We start from the raw sequence: 20,540 nt of genomic DNA, 5'->3' as shown, positions 1-20,540 counted from the left end.
CTAAGTTCCCCCTAAAATTACTTGAATAGAAGGAAATTTCGTATAAAAAAAATAGGAATTCTATACTACATATAACAAATATAAGATCGCAAAGTGTTTTGTAATAAATCTTCCCAATTCTTTCCCATTTGACAACAAAATTTGGCCATTGCCAATAGATGTAAGTCATGCTTATTGCCTGAAATGCATTTCATTTGACCTTTGGTTCCCAAGTACTTGAGACAGTATTTAATTGTTGATCTACAAGTGAATATTGTATAAATCAAAGGATCTTTGCATTGTTCTTCCCACACACACACATCTTAAATAACTGTGAACACAGGGAGAATGAAACTGAGTAGATAGTATTGTGACTACTATTTCCCGCAGAGACAAATATCAGAAGATTATGGCTGATTTACTATTCAAAGTTCTGGATTAATTGAAAAGACTATAATGCATCCTTAGTACATGAGAAATGTATTCTTCTTTGTATTATTTTGCATATAGCTGATATTGTCTGTGTTGGAACTAATACAGCAATAACCACAATAGCATCATAAATGCATTGTAAAATGCTTGTTTAGTTAATTTGGTGTGGTACCTTAACTTTATACATTTCTTCAAATAGTTCAAATCATTCACTTGTATGATTTATAACTATGAATTCCCTGAGTCACGAGGCTGTTAAAAAGAATCCAAATTTTATGCTTAGTACAGTAATTGTATCATAATTCGTAAGCCTACAAGTATTTACTGAAATGCATATATTAATACTTGATTTCACTTTAGAACTTTGCTACCTAATTTTGATTAAGCCTAGTTTCCCAAAATACTTGCTCATGTACATATTAACAGGAATCTTAGCAAAAGAATCTTTGTCATCATTTTGTACCGAATCTTAATTAGATCTAATCCCATTCATCAATGTCTTACTGTCTTGAACCCTATTTTGCAGGCTGTGACTCATGCTTAATACTGCATTCTGCTTTTTACACTAACGTACAGCCCTGTAAATCTTTTAACATTTGCAGTCTTAAGCTTTTGATAAATTAGTACCTCTGGGTGAAATCATTCAGAACACACGATGTGGCACATCAAAAGATGACCCCAAAAGGCCTGCCTGTTTTTTAAGAGAGGGACTTTAAACTCATTAGTGATAAATTATCTAGTCTTTGTTTAAGAGAACCATCTATAAAATATTTCAGAAAGCTAAAAATTGAATATTGAACCCCCTTATGTAAGAAACCACATGAATTGCCAGTTAGTATATACCTTAGAGATTTATTTTAAAAAGAGGAAAAATAAGATTTTTTATTACTTAATTCAATTTACTTTGAAACATTTAAGAAAATTTGTCATGAGGAATGAATAATTATAGTGACAACTAGTTTCCATGTACTTGTCATTCTCTTCTACAGTCTACCTTTCACAATGCCACCAAAGTATTTTCTTAATAAAGTGTGGGGCTTTTAGGAAGCTTTCAAAGGCCCTCCCTGTCCTATCAAGCTATAGACACACTTCCATCCAGCACCTGGTTTCCCAACCTTCTTTTAAATATGCTTTCTATTCCTTACTTCTGCAGTTTCCAAGCTTTCTTCTTAATCCCAAATGTTGCTTCCTCTATCTCCATCTCACATGCCAACTTATTAAATCCTTCTACATATTGAAAATCCATTTTAAATACTACCCTTTTTATGTAACTTTCCCTTTAATGAGTCATCTCTCCTTAGCCTGCATTTTATTCCTTTTCATTTTCATTACTATTTAGAATTTCACTATTATAGCAATTATCACATCTTCCCTCTCCCCATCAGGAAACTGTTTATAACTTTACTGATAGTCAAAAAGTTAAGCCAGCCAGGCACAGTGGCACATGCCTGTAATCCCAGTGGCTCTTGAGGCTGAGACAGGAAGATCACAAGTTCAAAGCCAGCCTCAGCAACAGCAAGGCACTAAGCAACTCAATGCAACCCTGTCTCTATATATAATCCAAAATAGGGCTGAAGGTGTGGCACAGTGGTTGAGTGCCCCTGAGTTCAATCCCCAGTACCCAAAAATAAGTAAAATAATAAATAAATAAATAAGTTGATGAAAAAGTGAACATTTTTATGTACTCATTGTCTAATTGTAATTAGTTCTGAATTACCTGTTCATTTCCTTTGCTTAATTTTTTTTTGTTAATCTCTTAATTATTTTGAGTTGTTTTTCTTAAACTTACAAACATATGCATAGAAATACATATACATACATGAATTCTAAACCCTGTGTCAAATATGTTGCATGCATTTTTTGTTTCTTTGGGCAGTATGTTCTTGTGTGGTGCTAGGAATTAAACCCAGAGAACACTAAATAACTTTATCAAAATTTGCACATTTTTAGTGTTCAAGAAGGTCCTTTAATGTATCTTTTAGATATTTTTAAGTGTTTCCTAAACTATTAATGAATAATTATTAATAAAGATTAGGGTTGGATTCATTAAGTAAAGCTTTGCTTTGTAGTGGTCTCCAGAAAATTTAGTGAATTTGGGGGGACCTTCAAATACCAGTATCTATATACCTTTTTCATTTTTATAGTTCACTTAAAAAGAACTCTGATTTAGGGAGTATGTAAGTCCAGCTACCTTCATTTATAGAACTAGGAAAATTTTGTATATATTCACTGTTCATATATTACTTAATCTCTGTATACATGGTGGCTCCATGTCTATAACCTGTCTAAAGAGTAAAATCTCATGTCTTTTAACAGGATAACAAAGGTATAGTCACCTGGCAATGTAGGTGATAGTTATGGTGATGGGGTAAAGGTAACCTGAGGATCCAGCTTCTTTATGCAGACTTTAAGCCAATTCTCCTTTTTTTTTTTTTTTTTTAACCTTTGCCCTATGCTTTCTGAGACTACTTCATGCCACTAGTTACTAAGACCTTCTGAGACTTGAAAGTTCTGGTTTCTTATTGGCTTCTTAACATTCTCCCACCTCAGACATTGTTTCTGTTTTGTTGTTTATCATTTATAATTTTTATGGAAGCAGTATATATTTTATTATATAAAATAATGAAGAAAAAATCACTCTCAATTTTCAAACCTATACCCTAATATGTTGACGAATTATGGCATATTTTCTTCTGCTGTTTCTGTGACTTATCCCCTTTTTTGTGGCACTTGTTCATATATGCTTTGGTTTGGTTTTTGTTGGGTTTTGCTTTGTTTTGTCAAAATTATGATCATATAAAATTTATATGCTACCTCATTGAACAAGCATTTCCCATAGCATCATCAAATCTTTAAAACATGGTTTTAAATAACAGTGTAACTGTGAATGTTTCATGTTTTATTTAGTCATTGCCTAATTGAATTCTTCCTGTGGTAGGGATTCAGCATTTTATAGTGGAGGAGAACTTGGCATCTGGATTATCAGAAGGCCAGTTTTGTGTGCCAATTCTTTCATTCCTTTATATTTTCCTTTGATAGATGGCAGTGAACTTTCTGTTTGCCTATTATTTATAAGTGTACTTTTACTTATAAAATTAAGGAGAAAAAGCCAGATATGGTGGATCACACCTATAGTCCCAGCTACGTAGGAGGCTGAGGCAGGAAAATCATTTGAGCCCACAAGTTTGAGACCAGCCTGGGTTACATAGTAAGACCCTGTCTGAAAAACTAAAAAATGAGAAGGAAAATGTTTTCACAGATCCAGTAGCACAGTGAGTACACAAAGGGACCAGAGCCATTGATAGTCTCAGATGGACACTTTGACTGTTCATCCAAGAGCTTCTCAAGCACATGTGATATGGCCACCAATGACAGGAGCAAGCTCCACAGATCCACAGGGAGGGCACATTCTGTTTATTCCTTTCTGCAGTGACCCAGCTAGGCTAGTACTTTATCTTGGGACTTCTTAGTACTATTTCTAGTCTTCAGGTATTGTCATTTTTTTATATCTCTCAGCCTTATCTTTTCTTCCTTTATTCCACCTACCTCCTCTTCTCTGGTCCTAATTTAAGGGACTTTAGTGACACCTGTCATTGTCTTTTACTTAACTCCCTGAGAAAGCACTGAAGAATGAAGCATAGGGACTATTACAAGCTATTCTTCTTCATGGCTTTCTTTTTTTTTTTAATCCATGTGTTCCCATAAGCATTGGGAGTTTTATTAGTCACTTATTCATTTGAGAAATTTTTACTTAAGACCCTTCATGGCTTTCTTTATTCCTGTCCTAGCTACACAATATCCTTCAGAAAATCTTCTAATATTCTGGGGGGGAAAAAATATATATATATATGTGTGCCATTATTCTACCATGACCAACATTGGAGCAAGTTTTCTCCTGTTTTTGTGTTATAGTCATTTTAAAGGGAATCTGCATGTAAACTAGATGCCTGATGTCTTCTTATAGTAAGAATGTTTTTCAAATGAGACAATGCAAGAAGATAGCTACCATGTGCTGGTTCTTCTGATGAGAGATTTTTCAAGTATTCAGTGTCTTTCTAACTTACTTCCCTATCAAAAAGATTTTACTATCCATCAAATGCATTCATTATAAGATTGCATTTTCAAGCTTGATTACACATGGATTAAAATGCATTGACTTCTTTTTAAGGATATAAAAGTTTAATGCAATAATTAACATACCGGAGTAGTATTCCTTGTTATTGAAATCATAGTATGTCAATTTCTAGAACAGAAAATCTGGTTTTGTTTTAGGTTTTTGGAAATACCTAGAGATGAATTTGTAGAGTGCTGACCTAAAGAGATGCCTTTTCCATATCATTCTACTAAACTTAAGTCCATTTTCCCTTGTGTAACTTCCTAGGAGCCCAAGTTCATTTTCCTTCTCTACTACTTTTATTCTAGCACCATCTTTTACTTGTGCTTACTCCTTTCCTTTCTTTTTTACCTCAGCATCTCTGAATAAGAAATCTCATCCTCAAATCCCAAACATTTTCTGCTGTCTCAAGTCCAGGAGAATCCAAACTAGAGAGGGAAGTAAGCAGATTCCAAGATACCTATCATTACTTGGATCAGAGCTCCTGAATAGAGAACAGGAACTCAAGCCTGATGAAGGGAATGTCAAAACAAGAGAATCCCAAATTTGAGGGAATATCATGTATGTAAAAGGTTTATGGTTTCATAGAAAATCTTGATTTCCATTGATTTACTTGTGTAGAATTGATAAAGTCATCCCTCCATATCCCTGGGTTTCATCTCCACAGGTTCAACCAACTTCAGATCAGAAAAACTTGGTAGGAAAAAATGTGTCTGTACTGAATATGTTCAGACTGTTTTTTTCTTGTCATCATTTCATAAGCAATATAAAAATTATTTATATATCATTTACATTGTCTTAGGTATTATAAGTAATCTATAGATGAGTTAAATTATATGGGAGGATATGCATAGGTTATATGCAAATACTGCACCATTTTATATTAGACAGGAACTCAAGCAGATTTTAGCATTTAAGGGTGATCCTAAAACCAATCCCCCATGCATACTGAGAGATGACTCTATACTATTCCTTTCTGTGAACTCTTCATTGTCCTATCATAGACACCTGTGTATGTCATTGAATATGTTTACTCTATATGATTTTTATCTGATCATTTGATTCTAACACCCTTCCCACATCTCTCCATCACTGTTGCTACCACTCTCATTCAAAATGTTATTTCTTGCAAGAGCTACAGCAATAGCCTTGTTACTGATTTCTCTATCAACATATACCTATTCAAACTTCATTCTCCACCCAACAACCAGTCTTTTTCCAAAACATCAATCAAATTGCATCACATCCGTATTTAAAGTCCTCCACAAATATCCCTTTGCTCTTGGAATAAATCTAACACATTACTTTGTCCATAAATCCTTAGATAAATTGGCCCCTCTCAATCTTCGTAGCTTCTTCTCATTTCTACTTGCTCTAATTTACTACACTTTCAGTCACAATAACTTGTCTCTTCCTTGAGCTGAATTCATTACTGCTATTGGGTCTGTATACTTATTATTCCTCTGCCTCCTTCCCCTTATCTTTATATAGCTGGCTCCTTCACAGCCATTCAAATCATATGTCCCCATTCTTAGACTGGCCTTCACTGGCCATTGTAGTTAAAGTCACCCCACCTCCTCAATCTCTCACCAAAATCTGTTTCAGTTTCATATTTTATTATCTCTTTTTTCTTTTTGGTCCCAGGGATTGAACCCAGGGGCTTAACCACTGAGCCACATCCCCAACTCCTTTTTATATTTTAGAGACAGGGTCTCGCTAAGTTGCTTACGGCTTTGCTAATTTAGAGATTGGCTTTGAACTCACAATCCTTCTGCCTTGGCCTCCTGAGCCATGGGGTTTACAGGTGTGTACTACTGCACCAGCTCATATTTGCAACTCATTTGTCACCATATTAATTAATTTATTGATTGATATCTCCCTTCTCCAGTTAAAAATGTAGCTTTATAGCTGTCTTGTTTACTACTATACTCCCAATGCCTGCATGTTACATGGCCTAATAACAATGAATTCTCTTTATGAAAGTGCAGTCCTCTTAGATTTTTGCTGTTGCACCATAACTGACTAACTTTTTTTCCTTTCATTTAAAAAAAAAAACAAAACAATGCTCTTGTCTTTAAAATAGTGACGTTTTAACAAGTCTCATTCCTTTACATCCTATGGATTATAACTATCTCGGGGCAATAGAAATGCAGTACACCTACAATATGTTCAAGTGTTTTAAAGTCCCAAAAGATGACGTAGAAACAGCAGAATTGTTCAAAATTGTAAGATACACTGCTGCCTACTCCTTCTTATATATACTTAAGTATATTATGTACTGATCTAATTCCTTAGTCCTCCCATATGACTGCCAATCTTTTCTATACAAGTTTATAACAAAGTATTTTTAATTCCTTATCCCCTTTGTGTAATAACCACACTGCTAGGATGTTTCATTGGCTGCCATCATCTATTAGGGTCCTAGGACAGCTGATAGCCTCACTATGTAATTCCCATTCTTGTTTTATGGAACTTTTCTAAAGGAATTACAATCTGCCTCCAGCTTCCTTCTTTATCACTTCTATTCTGTCGGCCCAAGAATTATGGAATTTTGTTAGATAGTATTTTCCCAAGCCGAATCAGGAGAATCTATACATCTACCTCAAGCCTGCTCTTCTGGAAATTTACCATACATCTCTTTTCTCTGATGGAAAAGTACAGCATCTCTCTTTTATAGGCATAGACCTAGCATGTCCGATAGTTTTACAGCCAATAAGTGCCCCTAACCCAATATTTTCCCTCTTAAAGTAGCTACACTTATTTTTTTTTTAATTTTTTTAAATTTTTTTATTTATTTTTTTCCTATACTTATCTTAAAAGAGAAATATTATTTACATATTCTAGAAATTATATCCTGAGTGAAATGTAAGATTGTGTTTTTATTTTCATTAACAAGTGGGGTTATTATCATTTTAAACATCTTGGCTGTTTCATTTTTATTTAAGCCTTTAAGTTTTGTTTGCTCTGGTTGTCCCCTGAACTTTTCTTAGCATCTAGTCAGTCTTTGAGTAGTCCTGAAATGATGATGTTCTTTTATTGCTTTATCTAAATTTAATTACTGAAAGTATAAAAAGAAAAGAACACTTCATGTTTTGTTTTATATGTACTGATATCTATAGCACCTCTTCTACCAAGCCAAATAAAACAGTGATATGTGAATTCATATTAACATTTCATCTCCATGTTTCTCCTGCAGTTTATCATATAGGAGAAGAGTTATAGCTGAGATATACTATTGTGACATTACTATTCTTTTTAGTGACAAATTGTTAATCTGATCATACCAAATATTATGTTGGGTGTATGTTAAATTATCCCCTAGGACCTGTGGATATTTTTTCAGTGTCTTGTGGTAAGACTCCCATTTTCATGCTTTTTCTTTTTAGTAACAATAGGAAAAAAGTGGCCTTCCATCCTGGGTTAGCACTTCAGATTAATTCTTCCAGAAAAAAATCTTATTCCTTAAGATTTCATGCTCCATTATGTTCTGAATTTTTTAATGTTGTTATAAAACCTGCATTTGAAAAAACACCTATATGTGCTTGTATGAGCAATAATTTTGTTTTCTATTACAACCTATGATCAGCCTTGATAAACTGAATATCTGATCAAATAAAAGTGAGACATTGTTTAAAAGTATTGTTTTAGAGATGACTGTTTTTTATTTAATTATTAGAAGCTGAATTACCGTATTCACTGTGAAAGTAGTAATGCTAACAGCTGAAGCTTATATTTCTAAAGCCTTTTTTTGAACCCTAAGTGTTTCTGTCATCTAATCCTAGAAAATTCCCTGTACATAAAAAGATAGTATCCCTTTTTTTCCTAGGAGGTATTAATGCCCACACTGCTAAAGTGAGTTGCCCAAGGTCACTCAGTGAATGGTTGGTGAATCCAGAAATAGAATTCAAGTCTCCTGACTCCCAATTCAGTTCTCTATCCTCGATATAGTTTTCTATCCTCTATACCCCTGCTGCCTCTCATGGGAAAAGAAGTTAATCTTCCAGCTATTAATAGCCACCAAATTGGTGGTAGCAGCACAGTGGAGAAAAGTAACTGTCTTTACACTGCAGCATTAGTATAAAAATATCTGGTAATGGAAAATTTGACAAATGTCATGTTAAAGGGAGTGGAAAATTATTTTAAGATCTAGATCTCATTTATCTAGTTCTCAGAAAAGTAAAATTCCTTAATAGAACAGAGATCATATTTTTCTTCCTGTTTTTAAATTGTATTTCCTAGAGGGTAATTGTCAACCTTGCCATAGTAGAGCCTATTGTCAACTAGCATGAGAATAATGCATGTACTTACTGGTGATTGCTATACGTGTATTTTTTAACTTGGTGGAAATTTTGAATTGCTCTATTGAAATAACCCCTATTCTGTTTTCAGTGTTGTGTAAGTTAATGTTATATAGTAAAGCAAATGTAACCAATTGGGAATTTTACTTCATGATTTTAAAACGTTGACAGAAATAGCATATTATAATCTCTTTCATGAGTGGTATACTCCAAACAAAGGTGCTTCATGTCATGCATCATGAAACAACCAAAATTAAGATAAAATATGGATAAGAAGATAAAGTAGAGAAGCAAATATATTTATTGGATGGAGAAAGAAGAAGTATGTAGTAAAATGTAAAATTGAAAAGCTGTAGAAGTTGTAGGATATGACTGAAAAAAAGCTTATCAAACTTGGGGCCTTCTTGATGTTTTAGAGTAATTGCTTTTTCAGAGTGGTAAGAGTTAAAATACTGTGAACTCTTCAAATTATGTTCATTTATCTTTGATATTAAAGCTAACTTTTCTAAATCTGTGAGTTTTATAAGACTAGAGACAAATAAACCAAGTAGAATGAATAATTAGCTATGTACCTGACATCATAAGAGATATATTTGTTTAATTTACCTGGGATTTTATTGGTTACTGCCATTCTATCTTAAACCCAAGTTAGACATGAAGCTGGAAATTGCTTATGAATTGTTGGATTTGGTTGAAAATAATGAGTTTATTAATTTTATTTAAAGTTTTTAGCATTAAACCATATTTTCTTCCTTTCTAACTTATTTTCTTTTATGTTTTTATCAACTGGTGAAGAATACTTTTATTAGTGATTTTTTTTTAAATGAATGGGATTATTAGAAAACTATTTAGGTAACATCATTAAACTTTTCAATTTTATTGAACAGATGCATCTTCAAGTGAATCTAATCTGCTTAAAATTACTCCACAAAAAAGAACTCGCAGAAAATTAATGCCTTCTCCCTCAAAAGCAAAACATACTCAGAAGTCTACACTGTCTGAAAGTATACAGCTTAATGATTCTCTCAGCAAAGAGCTTCAACCTATTGTGTATACTCCGGAAGACTGTAGAAAAACTTTGCAAAATCCATCTCCAGTGACCTTAATAAAACCATCATCACATACTAAAAGTTTTCAAGCCAGCAGCTCAAATATAAACAGTGATAATTCACTAAAAGTGCTGTGTGAAGTAGATAGCCCTTTTAAGAGGAGAATAGAACAAAGACAGGAGGATTTGGACTCTACTTTTACTATATGTGAAGATACCCGGAGCTTAAAGAATAAATTACCTGAACAGGAATCACTACCAAACAAAAACACTTTACAAAGGTATGAAGAAAAGAATATTTTCCTATTCTTTTGTTTTATTTTATACATAGCCCTGAAACTATTATCTTCCTTTTTTCATCATTAGCTATATTTGAAGTTTATTTCATGGATGACCAGGTGTGCTATCTTGATTATAAAACAATGTTTTATTTACTTGAAACCTTAAATATTTTTCTGAATATAAATCCACTAACAATATTTTAAAGTCTTAAAATTTGATGTCTTAAATTGATTGATCCTCATTAAGATAAAAAAGACTTTAAAATATATTTAGTTTGTTCTTTATATTCCAAAGTTACATAACATAAGCCATTACTGGGGTATTACCATGTTTGCTATTACTCATTAATGTCTTCACTAAAGGAAATTTCACTGTTTCTTTTTTCCACATTTTTCAAACTTCAGCTTACTCTGAAGTAGTCAAGGTATCATTGACTGTATTTCCTCTGCATAAATATTCATCTGCATCATCACACTCAATGTAAATATGGGAAGGAAAATAACTTTGCCTTTCTATACTGTAGGGAAAACAGAAATTTCTTAGTAATGACTCTACCCGTGGGTTTAAAAAAGAAGAAAATCCCAGGGCATGTGAGGGGAATTTTGTAGTGTAGAGGAATGTTTTCCTTTATATATCTATCAAATGGTTTCTGAAAGTATATCCCCCTTTTCTTCATAATATAAAGCAAGCTTATTCTCTCTCTCTCTCTTTTTTCCCCCCAAATATTTAATATACAGACTTGACCCTTCTTCGTTCTCAGCTAAGAATTCTGTGCCTATATCAAGTATAATGCCCTCTTACATGGCAATGACTGCTGCTGCCAAAAAGAAACGGAAACTAATAAGGTATGATTAAGCATAAACTGGTTCGGTCTCTATAAGATAATCTTTATACTTTTGTTTCCTATAACTCGTTCTTATTTTTTGTAATTAGACTGTCAAGTCATATTTAAGCATACTTATGGAAAATTACTTTGAACGAGGCATTAGACTTGAAGGGAGAGCTTGCTGAAGCCCAAGTATTTCACTTGGTATTTATATAAAGCGTTCCATCTTTTAGATTATTAAAAATAAATTGAAAATCTCCCAGCTTTCAAAACGTCACTTAAGTTCTCACTTTTCTTCTAGTTGCAATTTTTTACTCATTTCATTATTTGTCCTCTTAAACATTACTGAATTTCTTTAATCCTAGAATTATATTATCTTACTGGATTATGATATATGACTAACCTATAATGAAGTGGAAAGGCTACTGTTTCTGGCTATGACACTGTAGCTTGTGTCAGACCAAGCCACCCATCAAAAACAATTACAAATGTTTTACAGTTTTTAAAGCTGGATAAAGTATAACTAACAGCTGCTCGAAGGCACTGGAAAACAACCAAGGCAGCCGGGACTTGAGGGTCCAAGGTCCTAAGGAAAGGGCTAACAGGTTCTAGAGAGAGAAACTTTCTCTGCTCCTTTTCCTCCATTTACTACTTGTGAATTCATGGCCTAACTCATAGAGGCCAAACGGATAATGGAAGCTTAGAGTTATTAACAGTCTCACTGAACTAGGGAAACAAAATCACTCTTCAGCTTTTGCCCTCAAGGTTTGCCAAGTTCTTAACTCTGGAGTAAGAGGCCAACCAAGAAACCAAGCTGAAAGTAACTGCTATGAGACTAAAGTGTTAGCAGAATTTTGATATTTTTACAGAGCTACAACAGAAGAATTAGAGTTCAGGGAACATAATGAAGAGGAGGTCCTATCAAACACCCAAGATTTTACTTAAGATTCTTGAAGGGCTATTAGTAAGACAAACTAGAAATAGAACAGTTCTCATAAGGCTGAAACAGACCTTAGATCATCTCATTCCTTACTTAGATCAATGTAATATCTCTCTTCTCTTCCTTCTCGACAACAGAAAATTTTAATATTTCTGGAAGAATATTATCCAGAACCTCTACAGCTTTTCATACGTGTTTGGCATTTAAACAAAAATTATAGTTTGCCAGGAGACACAACTAACTGACTGAAAGTCAAGAAGAAGGGGGAAAAATAAGAGGGAATGATGCATAAATGATGTACAGAGTGAAATTTTCAGACAAGAACTTTAAAATTTTAGCTATGATTAATTTCAATAAAGTAGATAAGAGAAAAATTATCAAGAACTGGATTCTCTTAAAATGAATCGGATGAGTAGTTTGGAATTAAAAAGAGAATTTAGCAAAATTAAGAACTCAATAAATCAATTGAACAAATCAATCATAGCAAAAAGAGAGTATTATTGAGTTAGAAGATAGATGTATAGAAAAATATTCAAACTGATGCACAAAAGGAAAGAAAGATGGAGCCGCACACCCATAATCCCAGTGGCTTGGGAGGCTGAGACTGGAGGATTACAAGTTTAAAAACCAGCCTCAGCAACTTATTAAGGCTGAGACCCTGTAGAGCCACTTAGTGAGACTTTGCCTCTTTCTTTGCCATGTTATTGTGGGGAGGAAAGTGGAAGGCCTTAAAATAAGTCTTTTAAATTTTCTGTTTTCTACCATAGACCTGTTGTCATCTAGGCTACAGGAAACAAATATACAAATAGCATACTTATTCATGATTCTCAGAGTATCTTCTAATAGGTGAATTTAGGATCTGTTCTTGCAGCTTCAAAGCAAAGTGCTGAAGACCCCTGAAATGTGTAAATTTAAAATTTACGGGTTGATTTGTCTTGAATGTCTCTGACTGTCCATGACACTTAAAATTTTGTGCAGTAGTGCTCCCTTACATATGGTTTCAGTTACACTGAACCAAAGTCTGAAAATATTAAGTAGAAAATTTCAGAAGTTAACAATAAGTTATAACTTGCATGCCATTCTGGTAGCATGATGAAATCTTGCACTCTTTCTCTCTTTCTCACTTCGTGAAGCACCCAGTTTACCCACCATATCAATATGGCATATGCTGCATGCCTGTTAGCCACTTAGTAGCTACCTTGTTATCAGATCGACTCTCCTGGTATCACAGTACTTGTTTTTCAAATTCCCCTTGTTTTACTTAACAGTTGGCTAGAAGCAAAAAAGCAATGATGCTGGCAATTCGATATGCCAAAGAGAAGATGTAAATTGCCTCCTTAAAAAAAAAAAAAGAAGAAGAAAAGAAAGAAATTTATCATGTATATGTATGTATAAGGAAAAATAGCATGTATTGGAATCAGTATGATCCATGATTTCAGGCATCCACTGCGGTCCTGGAATGATACTCTGTAGCTAAGGATCAACTACTTACTATATTTTGCTAAGGGACAAATTTGAATTATGCAATTAGTGTAGCTCATTTATTCAAGTCAGCCACTTCATGAATAAGCCTAGCTAGCTGTCATCATCTGTTTCATCCATTTTATCACTAATTTGTATTATGTCAATTTTGTCTTTCATTCTATTCATTAATGTTAAATTTTCTGGTTCTTTACTGGTAACATGCTCTGTTGTGTTTACTAAAATCTAAGAATAATCTTAAAATGTAAACATAGTCATTACCAAATCACATGATTTTTCAAGAAATGTCTAGATATGTGACCTGTGTGTTTGGAGTGGTTTTAGATGAGTTAAAAGACATGAGCAACTCATATTATGAAATCACATTAAAGGACATGTAAAGAAAGTAACTCGATTTCTCATATCCTATTAACTACTTTATTACATTCCCTCTGGTACAAATAATTAGATCCTGCCATTAACTAAGGTTAGAAGAGATTAATGCTAGAAATGTACATAATTACTTTTTTTTAATCTTCCTTTTCCTCAATTAAAGCTACATGAGCTTGAGAGTAATAAACTCTGGTATTTTCCACTTAGCATCTTTATATACATATGTAGGTGTGTATATATTCTAATATGGTTTTAAAAACTGAAGAAGGAAATCTTCATGTTTATTTATTTATTTTATACCCAAAAATGGCCTCACACTTGTTATTCCTTTTTAGTGTTTTTAGAAAGATATCTCATAATTCTAACTAGAAATTAGTTCAACTGAAAGATTATGATATATATTGTTTACTAAATAGTACTATATATGTAAAGAAGCAGAAGATTAATTCTGAAGTTTTAGTTATAGAAATATATTGGAAGACTCTGGATGTCTTCTCAATATCATATTTAACATAATTTGTATTTATACTCATAGCAATTTTAAGTCTTTTCTTTATGATATGAATTATAAATGATAAACTTTGGGTACATTATTGCGAATAGAACCCAGGGACACTGTGCTACATCTCCAGCCTTTTTTTTTTTTTCTTTGCAGTAGATTCTTACTAAGTTGCCCAGATCTAAATAATAAACATTTAATTCATTAACTATTTTATATAATCCCAAATATGTTTGAGTGTTCTTGACTTATGTATAAATATACAAAATATTTTTATTAGGTTTGGATTTCAGTCCTAGAAATATGAGATTTAGTCTAATAGATTTATTCAAAAGTTTGATTTTCAAATAAGTACATGCTGTAGGTAGAAATGTAAGGTCCTGGAACTAGCCAAAGTAAAGAATCATCAAATAATAAAGATGACTTTAACACAAATTGTAGAGAATAGTATCTCTAATCAAAAATAACCAGTGACATTTTTTTTAAAAAAAGTGTTTACTATTCAAAACAGAATTGTAGTAACTTTGGGTGGGGGGCTGCTAACTGGGGATGGAACCCAAAGGAGCTTTACCACTGAACCAAGTCCCCAGCCCTTTTAATTTTTTATTTTGAGACAGGGCCTCACTAAGTTACTGAGGCTGTCTTTGAACCTGCAGTCCTCTTGCCTCAGTTTTGCCAGCCACTGGGATTACAGGCATGCACCACTATGCTTGATTTACAGTAACTTTAACACCATTTGGGAATGAAATTTTTTGATAATTGAATTTATTTGTATAACATTAATACTTCATTGCATAATTTTTGTTTTATATCGTTCACATTTTTTCACACAGTAGGTATAATCAGCATTATGAATACCATAATCAGTTTTCTCAGGCATTGTATAAAATTGAGGTATTTCAGTTGAATATTTTTCTCTTCATCAGTGTTCTCAGAAGCCAGGCTGTTTTTCTTTGCTATCTTATTAAATTGGTATTTCTGACTATTTGCAATGAGCATACCACTATTTCTCCCTGTTCCACAAACATACACTCACACCAATTTACCACAATTGAAATTGCTGGAAGAGTAAGTTATTGTCTTAAAGAGAAGTTCCCAATCATTAATACAGTTGACAATCAAATTAGCATCAATTTGTAAAATGGTATATATTAGTAAAAAAAAAAATTCCTAAAATTCGCTTATTTGAATTACTATAGAAAAGGGGTGTTTATCACCCACCAAAGCCCCTAGCCTGTTAAATTTCAATTAATACTCTCTAGAGTGAGTATTGGGGGGTTTGGGGGGTCTTTTGTTTTTTTTGTTTGTTTGTTTGCTTTTTGGTACCAGGCATTAAACCCAGGGGCACTTAAACACTGAGCCACATCCCCCTTTGCTTTTTATTTTTATTTTTGATACAGGGTCTCACTAAATTTTTTAGTGCCTTGCTGAGTTGCTGAGGCTGGCCTCTAATTTACAGTCATCCTACCTTGAATCTCTGGGATTACAGGCATGTGTCACATGCCTAGCTAAGGATTGTATTTTTTTCTTTTATTAGCTACACATGACATTACAATGATCTTGGCAGTTCATACATTTGAATCAGTTGGGGTAGGATTGTATTTTTAAGAACCCTTATTAAACTTACCATATCTAAAAAATCCATAGCTCCTTTAAGTCTAAAAACTTTAGCACTGTTTTTCTTTATTCTACCTTATATTACTTCAAGTATTTGTCTTTTTTTTCCTCATCCCCATTTTATGTCCATTGTATAAGTTTTAAGGACAGGAATTGTGCCTTATTTGTATAACCTATAACACAGGTTATGATGTGTGTTTAATAATATATCAACTAAATTTGAGTTAGAATTCAGCCCAATAACAATGTAAGGCTGGTAAAATTTTTGAGGATGAACAAATGCAAATAGGGAATTCATTCCAATATCTGTCATTGGAATGACCTAATACAGTTTTAAATTTATTATAATTTGTAGTTATGTTTTGATTTAAAAACAGGTTTCCAGATAATCTCAGGTATTTATGTTCCCCTGGTTAAGGTTCTTGCTTCAAATTAGCAGTAAGAGCTTAGCTTTTCACCCATTGTCACCATGCACTACTTACCTCTACACTTTGAATTAGCAGTGCTTACTAGTATTTCAGCACAGCATACCGGAAATATTTTGGTACGAAATTCTTACTTACACCCACAATTATAACTGAATAAACATCATTAAAGTCACACACAACTAGATTTCTCTGTAAGCCAAAAATGTTTTTAGTGCCTTTAATTACTTCTGTGGGATTTTGCAACTTAATATTTCTGTATTTGATTTACTTTATTATTGTTTCATATAGAACGTGAATTTCAATGTAAAAAAATATAAAATTTACTTAAATAAAAACTTTTCCCCTCAAGTTCCACATCAAATATTCCATTAACTGCTGAAGAAAATCATGGATTTGCCAAGCGAATTCGACAAGATAATTCAAGTAATACACTCTCACAAGAAAACAGACCTACAACAGGTATGTCACAGCTCTTAATTTGATATTTAATTGTCTAGCATACATGTAGTAAGTAGTTTGCTTTTTTTTTTAAACAATGTTCTCTTTAAAATCCCCTTTTATGTACTACTACTTATCATCTTTATTATATGGAAAACAAGTGTGATTATCCACACGTTACAGATAAGGAAACTTAAGGTACAAAATGTAAACCACCTTTCCAAATTCAAACAGATTTTATTATGATGGAGCCGGAACTCAGAACCAGACCCCCCAACTTTGCATTCTAAATCCTTTTTGTTATCTATAGTGCCTCTTATTGCTGAATTATTTATAAGTTAATTAATTCTATTTTATAAATAAATGATTACCCCTTGAACTTTTTTTCTTATTAAAAACAATAGATGGGCTGGGATTGTGGCTCAGTGATAGAGCGCTCCTCTAGCACATTCGAGGCCCTGGGTTCAATCCTCAGCACCACATAAAAATAAATAAATAAAATAAAGGTATTATTTAAAAAATAATAATAATAGATATACTTATTTGTGTAATTAGTGTAAAGGCTCCAGTTTGTACCTAGTTAAAATCACATTCTAACTCTCATTGGCAAATCGTAAAAGATAGTAATGAAGGTGACTATATTTTCCCAACTACATATGGGAATGACATGAGTCCATGGTAACTGGAGCCCTTTGGTTGAACTAGAGGTGTGTTGTGCCAGCCAGATTCTCAGCCATGATGTCCAGACCTCTCTCTGCACTGCAGTTCTTAAGACTGCATTCAGAAAATATTTATTTACTAAGCACTCACCTGGTGCTAGGACCTGTAAAAAAAAAAAAATCAATTAAGACCCAGTTTGATTTGTTTTCTCTAAAGGAACTTACGTTTGAAACTTAAAGGAGTCTTGTGAAATAATGAGGTTTTTTCTGTGAATAGCATGAAAGCTATTGTTGCTTTTTTCTGTTAATGCTCTTTGGTTAGAGTCATAAAAATTCTCAATTGTAACTTTGACAAATGCTTATTTCTGTAATGCTTACCTTAAGTTTAATGGAAATGTTCTTTATTCAAGTTAAAAAAAAAATCAGACAGTAAGGTACCTAAATGGAAAGTTTACTGTGATTATTTGGTTTAACATGCTGGGCTTAACAGTGGGTGTTTGAGTTGGTGTTAAGTGTATTCTGCTCTGTTTGTCTCCTGGAAAAAACTCTTTTTAAGAAGTTGATTCTATAACCAAATAATAAATTTACGAAAATTCTCAAATTATAGAAATTTGTTTTTTCTAGTATACTTACCAAATAGCTCTTATTTAAAGAAAAGTGAGCCAGGTGTGTTGGCACACACCTGTAAATCCTTGCTGAGATTTACAGATTTATGGATTTCTCTAACTGTTCAGTTAAAAGTAGTTGCTTTCTTTCTCATTGATGGCCTTTTTTTTTTTTTTTTAATGCTGATAGTTGAAAAACCCAAATAAAAATTCTAAAGAAAGCAATTATTACTTTTCTAGAAATTTCTGATACTTACTTGGGCATTTTCACTTAGATATTCTAATGTATATGAAATACTATCTTATAAATGAATATCTCTAGGGGCTGGGGTTGTGGCTCAGTGGTAGAGCACTTGCCTAGCATGTGTGAGGCCCTGGGTTCGATTCTCAGCACCACATATAAATAATAAGAATGAATAAAAATAAAAGGTCCATCAACATCTAAAAAAAATATTTAAAAAAAAATAAAATAAATGAATATCTCTAAGTGTTCCATTATCCTTAACAATCGATACTTTTTAAAATCTAGGTTAAATATTTTTTTTCCCTTTTGGTGAGTACTATAGTTTAGTATGATCTCCTACTTTTTTCTTCTATAGTAGTTTTCAAAAAAAAAAAAAATACTCCTCTTTATTTTTTTATTTTTTGGGCACTGGGGATTGACCTCAGGGGCACTCAACCACTGAGCCACATCCTCAGCCCTATTTTGTATTTTATTTAGAGACAGGGTCTTACTGAGTTGCATAGCACCTCACAATTGCTGAGGCTGGCTTTGAACTCACAATCCTCCTGCCTCAGCTGGGATTTACAGGTATGCGCCACTGCACCTGGCTTACTTCTCTTTAAATATGAGCTATTTAATCCATTCTTTGATAATAGGTATCCTAGAAAAACCAATTTCTATGATTTGAAAATTTTCATAAGTTTATTATTTGGTTGTAGAATCAACTTCTTAAAAAGAGTTTTCCCAAGAAATAATGTCAAGAAAATAAATGCCTCTAGAACTAAAACCAAATGTAAACCAAAAAAATAAATAAATAACTAGACTAATCTCAAAAATCAGTGACACCCTATTATAACAACACTTTGCTGAGTATGGTATCATTGTAAAGGCAGATAAAGACCCAGAAAAATGGGCATAGTAGATAAAATCAATTTGAAGGGTGATAGTAAAAGGAAAAGGGGGTTGGGGGTTAAGGGATCTGAAGCAGGCCATTAGAATAAACAAACTCTAGATAGGGCAGACGGGTGGGAGGGGAATGGAGGGGATAAGGGGTAAGAAATGATGGTGGAATGTGATGGACATTATTATTCAAAGTACATGTATAAAGACAAAAATTGGTGTGAATATACTTTGTATACAACCAGAGATGTTTAAAATTGTGCTCTATATATGTAATAAGAATTGTATTGCATTCCGCTGTCATATATAAATAAAAAAATAATTTAAAAGAAAGTACAAGATGCAAAAACTTGGAAGTTTAAAAGCTTTGGGGAAATAATCTAAAGATTTTCTAAAAATTGATTATACGAGAAAGAAAGCAGCAAATCCCTATAGCAATGGCCTTTCATCAGTGAGAAGAAAACAAAGTGAATGAAATAAGTTTATTCAGTGACTTAATTTTTAATAAAAGTTGAATGAATAGTGAAAACTTTTTAAATGATACTTTCACTTTATTTATCCATTGTTTTATTTTTCTCTAGGGTATAAAAGAAACATCTATAAAGTAAATTCAAACATGGTTAGAAAATTTGGAAGAAACATTTCGAAAGGAAATCTGAGATAAGTCACTTTGAAATCAAGGGAAATGAAATTGATCACATCTATTTTTTTATAAGTGTCAGAATCCTTTAAAATGTACTTAAAGTCTTTGAAACAAAATCATCTATATAGCTGTTTACTCAAATTTCTTCAGCAAGCAAAAAAAAAAGAGACTTTGTTTTCTTCTTTTGTACTTTAAATAAATATAAAATGTCAACAAAAGTTTTAGGTTTTTGAAATATTTGTTATTCTTTAAAATCCCTAAATCAGTTTGGCAGCAGTTTAGTTCTACTGTACTACAACAAGTTGATTAGGACATTTTAGAAAACAATATAGAGAGTTAAATTATCCTTATAGTTTTTTTAAAATAAGGCAAATTTAGAATAAATAAAATTATGGTCCAAGATGTATTTAGTCTTCTATTATGTTTCATACATTATTTTACTCACATATAACTTTTTTTCTGAAAATACTTTGTACAAATGTAGATATTTGTGCTGATAAGGTTGTTGTAAATAGTATTTAAATGGTCATTGTGAATTAAATATTTTATTGTTCTTTGCTATTTTATATATTAAAGAAGTAGATTTTAAAGTATTTGATTTTTGTATCTCATTACTTCCCCTTACTAAATTATTTTATATAAAGTGTGAATTTTGTAAATTTGTGTTTCAGATGAGATCAAGGTATATTGTATGAGAGCCAACTCTGAAAATAATGAGAAAATAGTTATTTATACTTGCTGCTATAGGAATTACA

The 20,540-nt window shown here is 32.6% G+C and overlaps 1 protein-coding gene across 1 annotated transcript in view; it reads left to right on the top strand.

The window, feature by feature from the left end:
- Kif18a (kinesin family member 18A) overlaps nucleotides 1-19,973 on the top strand; it is a 69,970-nt gene extending 49,997 nt beyond the window's left edge. Inside the window, exons 14-17 of the mRNA XM_015477729.2 lie at nucleotides 9,711-10,152; nucleotides 10,891-10,998; nucleotides 16,667-16,776; nucleotides 19,724-19,973. Of these exons, the coding sequence (XP_015333215.1) occupies nucleotides 9,711-10,152; nucleotides 10,891-10,998; nucleotides 16,667-16,776; nucleotides 19,724-19,806 (743 nt within the window). The 3' untranslated portion in view covers nucleotides 19,807-19,973. The remainder of the gene's footprint in view (nucleotides 1-9,710; nucleotides 10,153-10,890; nucleotides 10,999-16,666; nucleotides 16,777-19,723) is intronic.
- The last annotated feature ends 567 nt before the right edge of the window (nucleotides 19,974-20,540 follow it).

Source organism: Marmota marmota, unplaced genomic scaffold (assembly GCF_001458135.2).
Source record: "Marmota marmota marmota unplaced genomic scaffold, marMar, whole genome shotgun sequence".
In the NCBI taxonomy this organism is placed as follows: domain Eukaryota; kingdom Metazoa; phylum Chordata; class Mammalia; order Rodentia; family Sciuridae; genus Marmota; species Marmota marmota.
The sequence above is the reverse complement of the archived record's forward strand: the minus strand, read 5'-3'. Positions and strand labels throughout refer to the sequence as shown.